This window comes from Leucoraja erinacea, chromosome 1 (assembly GCF_028641065.1).
Source record: "Leucoraja erinacea ecotype New England chromosome 1, Leri_hhj_1, whole genome shotgun sequence".
NCBI classification, from domain to species: Eukaryota; Metazoa; Chordata; class Chondrichthyes; order Rajiformes; family Rajidae; genus Leucoraja; species Leucoraja erinaceus.
In genome coordinates this window covers 82,940,193-82,955,566 of record NC_073377.1, presented here as the reverse complement: position 1 = coordinate 82,955,566, position 15,374 = coordinate 82,940,193, and the positions used below count along the sequence as shown (strand labels likewise).

The 15,374-nt window shown below is 42.5% G+C and overlaps 1 protein-coding gene across 2 annotated transcripts in view; it reads left to right on the top strand.

Annotated features, from left to right (window-relative positions):
- The first annotated feature begins 494 nt into the window (after positions 1-494).
- rbpjb (recombination signal binding protein for immunoglobulin kappa J region b) overlaps positions 495-15,374 on the top strand; it is a 95,575-nt gene continuing 80,695 nt past the window's right edge. For both annotated transcript variants that reach the window (XM_055637929.1, XM_055637923.1), the window contains exon 1: positions 495-609. In XM_055637929.1, coding sequence (XP_055493904.1) covers positions 590-609 — 20 coding nt within the window. In that variant the 5' untranslated portion in view covers positions 495-589. The remainder of the gene's footprint in view (positions 610-15,374) is intronic.

Below are 15,374 nucleotides of genomic sequence, written 5' to 3'. Positions count from 1 at the left end.
TCCAGGCTCTGCTTTGCTCCAACGCCTCGGGATTCCCTCTCCCGACACTCAGTCTGGATGAAGGGTCTCGTCTTGAAACGTCACCTATTCCTTTTCTCCAGTAATCAACCAGAACCAGACACGCTGTTGCTCCAGTATTTTGAGTCTAATCTGCCATACCGCCCCCTTACTCACTCACTCATTCACTGCGCCTCCATTGAAGACTTGCGACGGTTGCTGTGACGGGGGGGGGGGGGGGGGGGGGGGGGGAGCGCGCTCGCGCTGCGTTTCGAGGGGGAGGGGGGGGGAGGGGATGTTTGTTTGGGGGCGGGGCGGTGATGGGCGGGGCTGTGTGGGGGTGGGGGCGGGGCGGGGCGGTGATGGGCGGGGCTGTGTGGGGGGGGGGCGGGGCGGGGCTGTGGTGGGGGTGGGGGCGGGGGGTGTGGGGGGGGGGGGGGCGGGGCGGGGCTGTGTGGGTGGGGGGGGGGGGGGGCTGTGTGGGGTGGGGGCGGGGCGGGGATGGAGAAGGCGATGGGAGGAGGGACTGAAGCTGAGGGTCAGGCCGGGCGCCGCCTCGCGAGACTAGGAGTTTGGGGAGAGTTTGTGGAAGATGGCGCCTGTTGTGACAGGGTAAGTGTCCGGTTGTATGAGGTCGCGCTGCTCGCTCGGCGCCCCGCTCCCTGCCTGCCCGCTGCCTGCCTGTCTCCCTCCCTCCCTCTCTCTCCCCGTCCGCCCACCCGCCCGCCCGGGCCAGCGCCCCAGGCCGCCGCGGCGAGCAGCGCTTGTTGCTCCGCCGTCCCATTGTTCGCTGCCCTGCCTTTCACGGGCTCCCCCCGGGTCTCCGCTGTGCGACTGACCCGGGCCCCGGAGCCTGGTGCCCTGTCCCGACTGCCTCCCGCTCTCCAGGTGAGAGTGGCCTCACTCCCGGGGCTGGACAGGCCCTTGGCCAGCGCCTTGGGACACTTCGTGGGTTAGTTTTTTTTAGGAGGAGCACGGAGCTCGGGAGGGGGAAGCGAGGCCCCGCTGCCCGTCAGGCAACCAGGCTGTTCCCGCAGGCAAAACATTTCGCGTCCGGAGCTGCAAGCGCCGAGCTATGGCTATGTGAGGATTAGAACCGTCCTCCCTTCTTCTTCCTCCTCCACCACCACCGCCTTCTCTAGCTCCTTCCCTTTTTCTCCCACATTTATCTCTCTTTAAATGTTCCCATTGAGTTTAAGTGTTTGGTTGGTAGTCGTCTTGGGTGTTTTCGACTTTTTTGTATGTTTTCTTTGTACTCTAGTCAGCGAATTTTAAGATTTTACTTTCTAGATTAGTGTGGAAAGTGAGGTGGGTTATTGGGGGTTACCTAGTCTTCCACCGTTTATCACTTCGTTACGCAGTGAACAGTGTCCGAAGTGAAAAATCGCAGCTGGCTACGGATTACCTAAATCAAGGGAATCGAGCTACTATCTTGTAACACACACATATTCACGTCTACATGGTGTCAATAGGGAATTCCGCTTGAAATGATTGCAACCTTCTGGGATTCTATTTCCAAATTAACCCCCTCGCTCCATGAATTAAAATGTTGCTTTGTTCAAATAATCTTAAAGGCAATTGATTTACCGTAATTAGTGAAACTGTCAGATGCTATGCTGACATGTGTCATGGATAATCATTTAACTTGTATGAACCCCATCCAGTGTGTACTTTGCTGTATTGTATGAAGGAACATGCCAGTCACCATGTTTTCCCTCTACTCTTTATATTTTGAACGTCACATAATTTATGGTATGCTTGTCATGCTGGGAGGCCAGAATTTAAAGCTATCCCAAATTGCCATGAGAGTTTTAGAACTGAAAATTAGTAAGCCACTTCAGAGGGCAGTAAAGAGAGACCCAGGTTTATGTGTCTAGTCACATAATGCGTGTGGTGGTTTTTAAATTTCCTTCCCTAAAAATAGAATAATTTTAGGGAATAATATCAGTTTGTATTTATAGATCTTTAAAAACAATATGAACTACCATTATGGTATTTTCCAATAGCACTACTATTAACACAAGCCAAATCTTGTAATATTTAAATAAATCAACCTTGAACACTTCAGAATATTCACTGTCAAATATTCTGAATTGAATACCAGATTCAGATGTACCAAGATATAGTTGCTGACTTTTCCCCTACATTTGTAACTTATTTTGTAAGTGACTCGTGTTGGATTTAAAACATTTATTTTAGCACCAAAGCTTATCTTAAAAAATGAAATCCATGGTCATTCAAATGCATTCTTCATTTCGAAAGTGAATTTGCAAAAATACTGAATTCTATATTAAAAGTTTCAAATAAGCCATGCTCACTTTCAATGAATTAAGCTTCCTATTTAGATTGTCCAAAGTAGCAGTCTCATTCTTATGCGTTCTTTTTGAATGGGATGACCATTTTGCTGATGGCTAACTTTGGATAAGTAAATATGGATGAACAGAAAAGCCCTTATTTACAAATATGATTCTGAATTAATTAACTACTCTACGGGCACATATGTTATATTCTATGATGCATTTAGTTTTGGGGAACTAATGTGACTAAAATGTATTTGAGCATTGAAGCTAGAATTAATATTCAGGTGTCGGTCAGAGTTGGCAGATTGAAATTGAATGTGATTTTTCTGTATTTGGATAAACTGACAAAATTTGTGGTGGTAGGATTTAAGTTTAAGGTCGTGTACTGCAAGAAACACTTTGAGTTTGGAATAAGAATGTTTCAAACGTCAGGTTATTGCCGTCTTGATAATGCTCTAAGTTGGGCTCTCTTTAGTGCTGTTGCAGTGGCAAGGGATGTGAATATTATTTGAAAAAAAAACTTGTGTTTGCCATTCTTTTTTTCTTTTGTTCCTTAATTGGTTGTAATGATTTATCTTTCTAAAAACCTAGTCAAGCACTGAATGATATGACATTGCCAAAACTATTTTGAAAATAAAAGTTAAAACTAGGGCCCTGATTTCTCCATGGGTAAAATGTAATGAACCCAGAAGGACCGCACATAGGCAGATTATTTTGTAGTGGAAATTCTCTTGAGCCAATAATGCTTGTAGTATTTTTCATATTGCTCTGCACAAATTGTCTGCTGTATTCATAAGTGAAACTTAAATACCGCTGTGACAATTAATTGATTTAAGGGCCTCCTTTTTGTAAAAGGTGCCAAAAATACGTGTTGTCTCACTTAAACATCTTTAAGTGAATTCCCATTCTGAATCCGACCTCTCTGTCCTGGGCCTCCCACATGGCCAGAGTGAGGACCACTGTAAATTGGAGGAGCAGCACCTCATATTTCGCTTGGGAAGTTTGCACCCCAGCAGTATGAACATTGACTTCTCTAATTTCAGGTAGTCCTTACTTTCTCCTCCAGTTCTCAGCTCTCCCTCAGCCCACTGGCTCCATCTCTTGCTTTCTTCTTCCCGCCCCCCCTGCCCCCCACCCTTGCAGTCTGAAGAAGGGTTTTGACCCGAAACGTTGCCTATTTCCTTCGCTCCATAGATGCTGCCTTACCTGCTGAGTTTCTCCAGCATTTTAGTCTACCTTTGATTTTCCAGCATCTGCAGTTTCTTTTTAAACGTTTTCAGCATCTGCAGTTTCTTCTTTTTTCGTCTTGTTCTAGACAATGTGTTTAGTAACTAATTCAGAAACTTAAAAGTAACATTTCATTATTCCAGTAGAATGCTCAAAGAATTACTTTGTATGATATTGCAATTTAACTTGAATTTGCAAAGCTTGGCTCTTCCAGAGCAAACTTCATGAGCTGAATAATTGTGATATGTTCAGTTTTCTGAATTATTGTGACTTTAATTTAATCTAATTATTAATCTGATTAGTTGAATATCTTTCATTTGACTGGTCAAAGCAGGGTTTCAGATGAAGTAACCATATAACAATTACAGCACGGAAACAGGCCATCTCGACCCTTCTAGTCCGTGCCGAACACATAATCTCCCCTAGTCCCATATACCTGCGCTCAGACCATAACCCTCCATTCCCTTCCCATCCATATAACTATCCAATTTATTTGAATGATAAAAACGAACCTGCCTGCACCACCTTCACTGGAAGCTCATTCCACACAGCTACCACTCTCTGAGTAAAGAAGTTGCCCCTCATGTTACCCCTAAACTTCAGTCCCTTAATTCTCAAGTCATGTCCCCTTGTTTGAATCTTCCCTACTCTCAGTGGGAAAAGAAGTACTAAAGTAGAGAAGCATGTTAAGATTTTAAGTTTTCAATATTCAAAAGTAATTTGAATGCCTTTTTGGGAGGTACTGAAATAGATAATGATTCTGAACAGATTTAATTCAATATTTTGGTTTTGTAATTGAGCTTGCTATTTTTCATTACTTTGGGAGTTTTGTAAAGTTATGTCTGGTGTGAAAGTAGTTTTGTTTTGAAATATTACATCCAATGAATTGAAACTTTTAATTTTCAAACAAGTTCTTACCTTGTGTTGTTCCCAGGTGAAGAGGCTTTATAATTATACGGTAATAGATTCTAGAATCTCATTACATTGTTGGCTAAAGGCCTGTCCCACTTGGCGAATTATTTTCGGCAACTGCCGGCGTCATCAATGTCGCCAAAAGATTTTGAACATTTCAATATCCAGCAGCGACAAGAAAAATGTTCCGACACTTGAAAAAACACAGCGCGTCATATGTCATCACGCCACAAATTTTTCGGTGACCTGATACGTCAGTCAATGATGCTGGCAGTCGCTGAAAAAATCGCCAAATGGAACAGGCCCTTAAGCTTGACCTCATGCCCTCCTCTCTCATCCAGTTTCGGAAAGCACCTAATATCTACAGTGTGCTTGCCAAAGCCTAAGTTTGCTGCATGCAAAGTAACATCAGAAAATACTTCCCACTGGGTAAATTTTCAAAACAGTCTAGTTTCATATTTTGAGAATCTTTGGGTTTACACAACAAAATTTATAGCACAAATCTATTTTCCTGGATTATATTGATGACTTAAAATATTTAATTGTCTGTGAGGAATGATGAGACATCTTGAGGTCATGAAGGGTTGGATTAAAAAGAGCATCATACATTCAACTTTCATCTACATAAATGTGATTTGTAGTGCTGTTATTTTTTTTCTTGCACTGAAGATTTAGTAGATTGTGTGTCAATCAAGGTGTTATTGTTTGGGGAGTGTCAAGAAGGCAAATTCTTTAACTTGGGAGTTAGAAATCACAAAAAGAAGTGCTGTCTTGGTCATTACCTCTCCTGGAGTGTTGAGTTTAGTTCAGAAAACCACATTTGCAAAAAATATGCAGAGGTTTAAAGCATTAAATTATGAGAACATATTGCATAATCTGTTTCTAATTGCTTCAATTTAAACAATTAAGATGATGTCTAGAGACACCTTTGGAGACTCAACATCCTATTTCATATAGACACAAAATGCTGGAGTAACTCAGCGGGTGAGGCAGGAATGAGAAAGAATTGGCAACGTTTTGGGTCGAGACCCTTTTTCAGATATTTGATATTTCATATATTTGGTTGACAAACATAGGTTCAAGTGAGAGCATAATCTTTCGAATAACCTAGTTTTAATTTTAATGCGCAGAAGGCAATGGAAGTCTGGAACTCTGTTCATCAAGGCTGCAGACTTTAGATTAATTGAAATCTTCAGTACTAACATTATTAGAGATTTATTAGGTTATGATACAGGGTGAAAGTAGGTAAATGTACTTGAAGTAAAAATAGGTAAGGATTGACTTTTGTGTCTTTTCTAGCTAATGGTGAGATCCCAGAGTATTGGAAAGTAGCCAATGTTCCTTTCTTTAAGAAGGGAAGCAGGAAAAATCCAGGGAATTATAGGCCGATGAGCCTTACATCAGTGGTAAGGAAGATATTGGAAAATATTCTTTTGGCTAGGATATATTCCCTTTTGGAATATAAATTACTTGAAGGTAAATGTAGACAGGTTGGTTCGTAACTTTGCAAATGACACCAAGATTGTTGGGTTTGTGGACTGTGAGGAAGGCTGTCAAAGTATTCGGCAAGATATGGATTTGCCACCGAAATGGGCAGCAAAATGGCAGCTGGAGTTTAATCCAAGCAGGTGTGAGGTGTTGCACTTTAGGAAGTCGAATGTAAGGGGGAAATATGTAATTAATGGCTTGAGCCATAACAGCATTGGTGTAGTAGAAGGATCTTGGGGTCCAAATCCATAATTTCTTTAAAGTGACACACGAGTAGATAGAGTAGTAAAGAAGGCATGTTGTATGCTTGCCTTCATTGGTCAAGTGATTTAGTATAAGAGTCAGGCAGTCATGATGCAGCATAGGAGTGCATGTGGCACTTGGGAGTATTGTGTGCCATTCTCACGGCGCTCCCGTGAAGGCGGCCTGGCGCGGGGCTGAGACGCTCCCGTGAGGGCAGCCTGGCTCGAGGGTAACGGCGCTCCCGTGAGGGCGGCCTGGCTCGAGGGTAACGTTGCTCCCGTGAGGGCGGCCTGGCGCGGGGCTGAGACGCTCCCGTGAGGGCGGCCTGGCTCGAGGGTGGAACGGCACTCGCGTGAGGGCGACCCGGCTCGGGGCTGGAACGGTGCTCAGGTGGCAGAGACGGTGTTCTGGCGGCGGCATCCTGAGTCCAGGGTTCGGCCGCGGGCCAGTGGACGACATCGTCAACAGCTGCGGCCGCTGGACTGGAGGGCAGCAGCTTCGTCCACCCCGTTCGCGGAGCTTGGTGAGCCGCGGGACTGACTTACCATCGCCCGGTGGGGTATTGCCTCAGCGTAGAGGGAGAAGAGGAGGGAAGAGACAGCAGCCCTAAGATTTTTGTCTCCATCACAGTGAGGAGGTGCTTGTGGACTCACTGTGGTGGATGTTAATTTGTGTTTACTGACTGTTCTGTTGTTTATTATTGTATGTATGGCTGCAGGTAACGACATTTTGTTCAGACCGTAAGGTCTGAATGACAAATAAAGGATCTAATTCTAATTCTGGTCACCCCGTTACAGGAAGGATGTGGAGACTTTGGAAAGAGTGCAGAGGAGTTTACCAGAATTATGCCTGGATTAGAGGGTATTGGGTACAGGGAGAGGTTTGACAGACTTAAATAGTTTTCTCTAGAATCCCGGAAGTTATGGGAGACGTGATAAAAGTGTATGAAATTATGAGAGACATAGATGGGGTAGACATTTGGAACCTATTTCCCAGGATGGAAATATCATATACTAGAGGCACAGCTTTAAGATGATAGGGGCAACGTTTAAAGGAGATGTGCAGGACAAGTTTTTTTTGTTGTGAGTGCCTGGAACACGCTGGGTATGATGTTGGATCCGATATGGTAGAGACATTTAAGAGACTTTTGAAGAAGTGCATGGAATGCAGGGATGTGGATTATGCGCAGGCAGATAAGGGTTGGCCTTGGCATCATGTTCAGCAAAAACATTGTGTTGTTCCTGTGCTGTACTGTTCTATGTTCTATGTAAAGGAATTATGAAATGTGCCCAAGAACTTGAAATTCCTGTTTTTGTTTCTGTTTTTGTTAATGCAGTAGCCCCCAAAATGTTGGAACAATACCATTAGTGCCATGACTGGTTGTTTTACATTTGCATCTCACCAGATATTGTTAAAGCCCGTTAGCTTTCTAAAAAGCAGCCCTTTGAATTGTTTTAGCGGTTGTTTCATAGCAAAATTTGCTTCAGGTAAAATGGTACATTTTTGTTATTGATCATGGATCAGGCTTTGCAGGCTGACTTGTAGCTTAATTCAAAGCTCTGATAAAAGTGATAATTTTTTTTAAAGTTTACAATAGGCACTGGTTACGCTGCCGTTTTAAGAGGTCAAAAATAATGTTATCTCTTTGCACTCTGGTATAATGCAAAGTACTTGCTGCTTGGTGAAATAAAACACATCACTACTTCATAAACTTCATTCCTAGAATTGACTCTTGCAAATCTGCAGCTTGTGAAAAGGAAATTGTATTCTTTGCTAGTGCATATGTAAAGAATAACATAGGCGGCACAAGACGTCATGGAGAATGATATATTTTCAGTTCTGACTAGTAAACCACAACAGCAAAACCTTTATCTTTGTGCCACCTCAATGCAGCACACGTACTCAAGGAGGAAATCGGGATGTTGATGTTTTTGTTCCATGTACTTTAGTTACCATATGCACCAGTGTAATTGGTCAAATTTTGAAGGTGTATAATCTGCTTCACAAACATAATGTACAAATGTAGTAGTTGGTTTACTTCAGTGCATCCTGAGTTTAGCAGATTGTTTGTCAAGAAGGGTAGGGGTTGTTAACCAATATTTTAAGCAATTTGTTAAAACATTTTAAACTGCTTGATGTTAATTTTTGTGCTGTATGAAACATGTTTTATAATTATGTCCTGTATTAAAAAAATCGTTTTTCTTTGTTTTATTCTTAAATTGGTACAAGACTAACATCTACTCAAAGATAGAATGGCCCAACTGTCCTATTCACAAGAAGTATGACAAGCCTTATCTATTTATCTATCTATTCGTTATATAAACTATTATTCTCTATTAGTTATCTAATAACTATTCGATCAGTCACCAGCAAAGTGACAGACGGTGTCATCATCAGTACTCTTTAAGTGGTACTTGCCACGAGTAGCTGTTGACCTTTGCCCAATTTGTTTTGTCAGGCTCCAGACTTCATCACATTCTTGGTCCAAAAATCGGCCTATGAATTCAATGGTGAGATTAGAGTTACCGCTCTGTGACGTCAAGGTTGTATTTGACCAAGTGTGGTATCAAAGAGCTCTGATAAAACTTAAAATAATGGGGATTAGTGCAAAAGAACTCCCACGGTTGGAGTAATATCCAACATGGAGAAGGTTGTTGTTGTTGGAAGATGTTCAATTCAACCCAAGCACAAAGCATGAATTCCTCAGGGCAATATCTTGCGTCCAACCATCTGTTTAATCAGTGATGTATTTTCCTTCGTAATCAATTCTATTTGCAATTTCTCAGAAAATAAAGCGGTCTCTGCCAGCATACAAGCACGTCCAAGATGACCTTCAGGCATTGACTGATAAGGTCAAAAATAACAGTCACAAACAAGGTGACAAACAATGATCAGAGAGTGAAACTAACTATGCCTTCAATCACATCCTCTGGATTCCCATTGATCAAAATTCAAGTGAGGCAGCTGCAAATGCTACAAAGGGTGGTTGAGTATCCAGCAGTGAGTGATTTGCCTTCTCGCACTCTGTAGGCTTTTCACCATTTGCAAGACACTTCAGGTGATCACATTTTCTTCACTTGCCTGTATCAGCACAGGATCAACGGGATTATAGTAGGACAACACCATCCAAGACAAGATAGCTCAATTAATTTTTACTCCACTATCAAGACATTAATTTCCTGCACTACTCGTGCAGTGTAATGTGTAACATCTACAAATGCATTGCAGAAACTCACCTCGGCTACAGACTGTACCTTCCAAGCTCAAGTCGTCAAGTTTATTTGTCACATACACATACGAGATGTGCAGTGAAATGAAAGTGGCAATGCTCGCAGACTTTTGTGCAAAAGACGAACAACAAAACAACCAAAAAAATTATAAACACATTCATAACACACATATTCTTTTACATAATAAATAATGGAAGGAAAAACGTTCAGTAGAGTTAGTCCCTGGTGAGATAGGCGTTTACAGTCCGAATTGCCTCTGGGAAGAAACTCCTTCTCAACCTCTCCGTTCTCACCGCATGGCAACGGAGGCGTTTGCCTGACCGTAGCAGCTGGAACAGTCCGTTGCAGGGGTGGAAGGGGTCTCCCATGATTTTATTTGCTCTGGAGTTGCACCTCCTGTTGTATAGTTCCTGCAGGGGGGTGAGTGAAGTTCCCATAGTGCGTTCGGCCGAACGCACTACTCTCTGCAGAGCCTTCTTGTCCTTGGCAGAGCAATTCCCAAACCAGATGGTAATGTTCCCGGACAAGATGCTTTCCACCGCCGCTGCGTAGAAGCACTGGAGGATCCTCGGAGACACTCTGAATTTCCTCAATTGCCTGAGGTGGTAAAGGCGCTGCCTTGCCTTAGAACTTCATAACTCATAACTTCAACTAAGAAATGCATGGTCTTCAGGGACATTAGAACACCACCTCCTACATAGAATAATCGAGGGTTATAGTACGCTAACTGGTCCTAGAGCCTTCAAATCCATGTTGAGGAACAACCAACTTATTTTCATTAATTACACACATCCACAATTGAAATTTAACACTGACCGACATAAACAGATAAAGGGAAATATTAGGCTGACCAGTTAGTATCTTTGCAATACAAAAGTTGACTGGAGTATACTTTGTGGTCGTGGAGAATGTGTAGACTGCATACAAACTGCATCTGATGTCAGAATTGAATCCAGTACTCTGTGCTGGGCTGCATCAGCATAATTGGTGAAAAGGCAGCTAATGCAGTGTTATATGGTAAACTAGCTGAGAGCTATATATTTATTAGGGATATACATTTTGCTGGTTGCATTTTTAATCAAAGTGAGTAAAGGACAATGTTGATGTTCTTTGGCATTTTTGTTTGCATTTGGAGTTAAAGCAAGATGAAAATTAGAGTTGGCAAAGGTTTGATTGTTGTTGATCATGATGTAGTTCATCAGCTAAAATGGTGAACTTCAGTGTGATGGAGTGAATTCAAAGTGAGAAGTCATTATTGATTTGGATGGCCAGTTGAAATGAATGGCTAGGCAAAAGAACAGAAATAGATGATACAGAGATGCAAGATTGCAGACTCCGTATTCATGAGCAAAAAAAAAGGATTTCAGCAGCATCTGTGGCGGGAAAAGGACAGATAATGTTTCGAGGTTCGAAGTGTAAAAAAAGTTTTTTTGGTCCATCTCACGCAGATGCCGAGATAACGAACCATTCAAAAGAGACATGTCATAACAATGGCAGCAACTATTTCCTGGTTGGATAGCAGGGCCTCATTTTAGAACATTTTTAGGGGTCATATTGTAATGAAAATTCCACTTGCAACAGCTGGTCAAACTTTTTGAAATTGGTCTTGGGTGTGTTGAGCACTAAGATAAAAATTGAATTCTAAAATGAAATAAGATTGCAAAGTTTGAACTGAATTTTGTAAATGCTAAGTAAGTTAGAACAAGTGTTCTCGCTGGCTCGACGGGGCGAATGGCCTACTCATGCACCTATTGTCTATATTGCAATTTATTTTGCATGCAAAGCAAATTTCACTAAAATTATTTAACACAAGGTGGCCATGTTCAGTCTTGTGAATACTTGGCAATTTCCATTGCATAGCATTTTTTCAGGAGTCCACCATATGGGATGACCAGCGAGTGTAAAATTGATTTGAGCCTCAATAAGTTGTGCTGCAGAGGGTGAAATTGGTAGGTCATGTTGGAACAAGTGAAGGATTGATAATTAATTTAAGTTGTGATTATAGAATAGTACTTGGTAAAATAATGACTTCATATTGTCAGCATTAAATATCTGAACAAAAATAATTAAAAAAAAAAAACAGCAGTCAGTATATATGGTGTGAGTGGGGCAAGGGGGTTGCAGAGACATTTTAATGTTTTAAGAGAGCATTACTGCTATTTTCTAATAGTTAACAATTCCACAGGAAAGATTATTCTAACTTGAAGCAGTGTTCATTCAGAATAAGAATTAGGGGTGGAAAGAAATTGACTGAGGACTGGGAAGCAACAGGTGATGGGTGCAGCTAAAAACAATGCTATTTAATGAGTGCTGAAATTTACTTGATTAGCTGGTCAAATTAGTAATAATAAATGAAGAGTAGCAGTTGAATCTGAGTGGTCATGTTTAAACCGACAAAGTAATTGCAAATTATTTTCCCTTATTATTTGTCATTTTCAACTGGAAATGGAGCTGGAAACTGACTAGGAAGATTATAAATGGTAAATCATGGAGATCTACATCCTTGCATCAAACCAAAATGTGCAGCGAGATCCAATGGATACGAGGGCAAGATTCCCAAATGGAGTTTGATGTTTGGAACTTTTTCATGCAATGCTGGTTATATAAACTGTTTTATGTAGGAGCACTTTTTGATAAATATAAAAAAATAAAAAAAGATGGTGCTGACCAACTCCAAAATCTTGGGCTGAATAATTTTAACCAGAAACCAAATCCCTTGTGACAGATGATAATCCTCTTCAATCATTGTTTATTTAGTTGATTAAATAAATTTTGCTGCTCTGAGTAAATCCGTTTTCATTTTGGACAGTATTTAACCATTAATAGTACAAAAACCTTAAATTCTGATTCTGCTTTCAAACGTTTGGCAAACTGCAATTTAAATACAGGTCCACCACCAACTTTCTGGCAACTGATGTTCTGGTACCTCCTTTAATCCAGACAAAATGATGTGAGCACACATGAAAGCACCCCCCCCCCCCACAGAAACTGTGGAGCCTAGGCTGGGTGAGGAAGCCAATCTCAACGTCATCGGGACTTGCACTCCGATAGGCGGGTTGAATTTGCCCCTTGCGTCCGAGGCTCTGCAACTCCGGCCCAACCGAAACCGACACATCGATTCCCATAGCCGATGTCCAGAGCAAATTGGCAGGTTGAATTTGCCCCCTGCTGTAAAATACAGAATTTGAAAGTTTCTCATCAGTAAATCAGGATTGTATCATGATTAATGTAAGATTTGTAGTCATCAATCTTTGCTTTTTTTGTTACTCTACTAAGAAATCCAAACGTCATCCATAGTCCAAAGACATGCGTGCTTCCAGGTTAACTGGCCCCTGTAAATTGTGCCATGTGTGTAGGAAGTGGATGAGAATGTGGGATAACATAGAACTAGTGTGAACTGGTGATCGATGGTCACCTTGGACTTCGTGGGCTGAAGGGTGAATACTTGAGGGCATAGGGTTAAGGTGAGAGGGGCAAAGTTTAAAGGACGTGTGCGGGACAGTTTTTTTACAGAGAGTGGCGAACGCCTGGAACACGCTGCCGGGGATGGTGGTTGAGGCTATTATGCATGTGGCATTAAGGAGACATTTAGATAGGTGTATGGATGTGCAAGGAACAGAGTAATATGGAATATGTGTAGGCAGCTAAGAGCTGGTCTTGGCATCATGTTCGGCACAGACATTGTGGACTATAGGGACAGTTTTTGTGCTGTATTGTTCTATGTTTTAAATTATGTTCACCATTTCTCAACCCCGTTCTCCTGTCTTCTCTCCATAACCCCTAACAACTTACTAACCAAGAATCTGACAAATCTCCACCTTAAAAATATCCAAAATCAGAGGGTGGTGAATCTGTGGAATTCATTGCCAGAGACTGCTATTGAGGCCGTCAATGGATATTTTTAAGGCGCAGATTGACAGATTCTTGGTGAGTAAGGGTGTTAGGGGTTACGGAGAAAAGACAGGAGAATGGGGTTGAGGGGGAAAGAGATCAGCCATGATTGAATAGGGGAGTAGACGTATTGGGCCGAGTGCCCTAATTCTGCTCCTATAAGTTATGAACTTATAAAGACTACCTTGAACCACCTTGTCCAGCGCTACTAGGGAACAACAATAACCGCTGCCCCTGCTGCTGATTCCTGCATTCAGAGATTGAGAGAGAAATGAGACATCAGGAGTGTGGTGCGGCGATGTGAGGAAATCCTGTCGCCACCCCAGTTGCAGCAGTAAGATGCCCTCAACCAATCGCCCGCCCGGAGATCGTGGTGAAAGGACAACCTTAAATGTTAACTCTGTTTCACCTTCCAGAGACCCTGCATATCCTGCTGATTGTACAAAGTTCTTTTTAACAGCTAATTGTGCATTTTCTGTTACTGTAAGCTAAAAATACTAAAGGCTGTTATAATGTTTAATAGAGTATCATTGCACAACTGCGGATCGAAGCAATTGCTCGTCAATTACAATCATCTCCTGCAGTGTAACTAGCAGCCTGTGTTCATAAAGATTACTGTGGGGGCGCTCAGTCCACTACAACCTAAACCTATTATAAAGGGGTCCATAATAACAAGGGAAGCCTGTATAAGGTGATTTTTGTTTGCAGTTGAAATTTTTAGAATAAATCTCTTGGAATTGTTTTTACCACTTGAAGTATGTGAACCTCTTGAATTACATCATCTTGGTTTAAGGAAGAGGCGAGGACCAATGAAGTATCTTTACAATCTAACAAAAATAATCTCTTACCATAAATTGGTCAGCCTTAAGGTGGATGTCCAGCATTAAAACGTGTTTGAGAGTTTGTATTTCCTGAATGCTGCAATGACTGATAGTGCTTTGTGGTAATGAACAAAATAAGTTCTGATGTACCATGTTGCTTGTCAGCAGTGTGATATTTGATGTGGTGAAATGCTAGTTATCTAGAAAAGATATCTTCCACTGAGAATAGAGGAAAGCAAATTTAAATATAGAAAATATCTTCAAACATTGTTTTTATAATCTGTTTAATGATGGCTACGCTACTAATTTTGCCTATCTGGACCAGGCACGTGCCGTGAGTAATTACTCGGGGTAGGCAGTCAGTCAGCTTTAAAAAAACAACTAAAACCGTGCATGTACAGATTGTTCTCTCCGTAAAAATAAAAATAAAGACAGTAGCAATTCAATTTGCCCAAGGCTTGCAAGTCTCCTTTATTTTGAATTACTGAATGGGTGGGAGGGTGAAGGGTGATGGCAGGTGAAGAGATGGTGGGGAAAATGGGAGCACAGGGAAAAGTTGAATCAGTTGTCATCTTATTGAATGACAATACTTATTCAAGGGACCAATTGGGGGGACAGTTCCTTTCACTGCGTGTGGATAGTCTGTGCTAGGGGTAAAGTTGCGGGGAGGGCAGGAGTGTTGAGAAGGAGGGGGTTGGGGATAATGGCAGTAACTCACTCACTCACCACTGCTGCGGCGCTCCGGACGCAGAGCCACCGCATTGTAACCGGGGATAGAAGCAGCTCTGGTGGCTGCGAGTGGCTGCCGGGACCCGACAGCAGAACTGGCCGCCACTTCAGCGCCTTCTGCCGGCCCCGCTCACCTCTGGCAGCGCTCTCCATCTGAACACCTCTCACCTGCCGCTCGCTGACTTCGCTCATGTCAGCCTCTTCCCGCAAATCCTTAAATTGCCACAGCCAAGTAACCTGAATGGCGCTGTCAGAATTTAAGGATTTGCGAGAAGTGGCTGACGTGAGTGAGGCCAGCGAGCGGCAGGAGAGAGGTTTTTAGACTGAGAGCTGCCAGAGGTGAGCAGAAGCCGGCAGAAGGCGCTGAGGTGGCGGCTGGTTCCGATGTCCGGCCCGGCGGACAGTGTGTTGTGAAAGGAACTCTTTCCCCCCCCCCCCCCCCCCCCCCCCCCCTCCCCCGCGAAATATGGTATTTAAAAACATATAGCACTAAGAAATGTACTTACCACATTATTGGTACATAAACTCCATTCTTC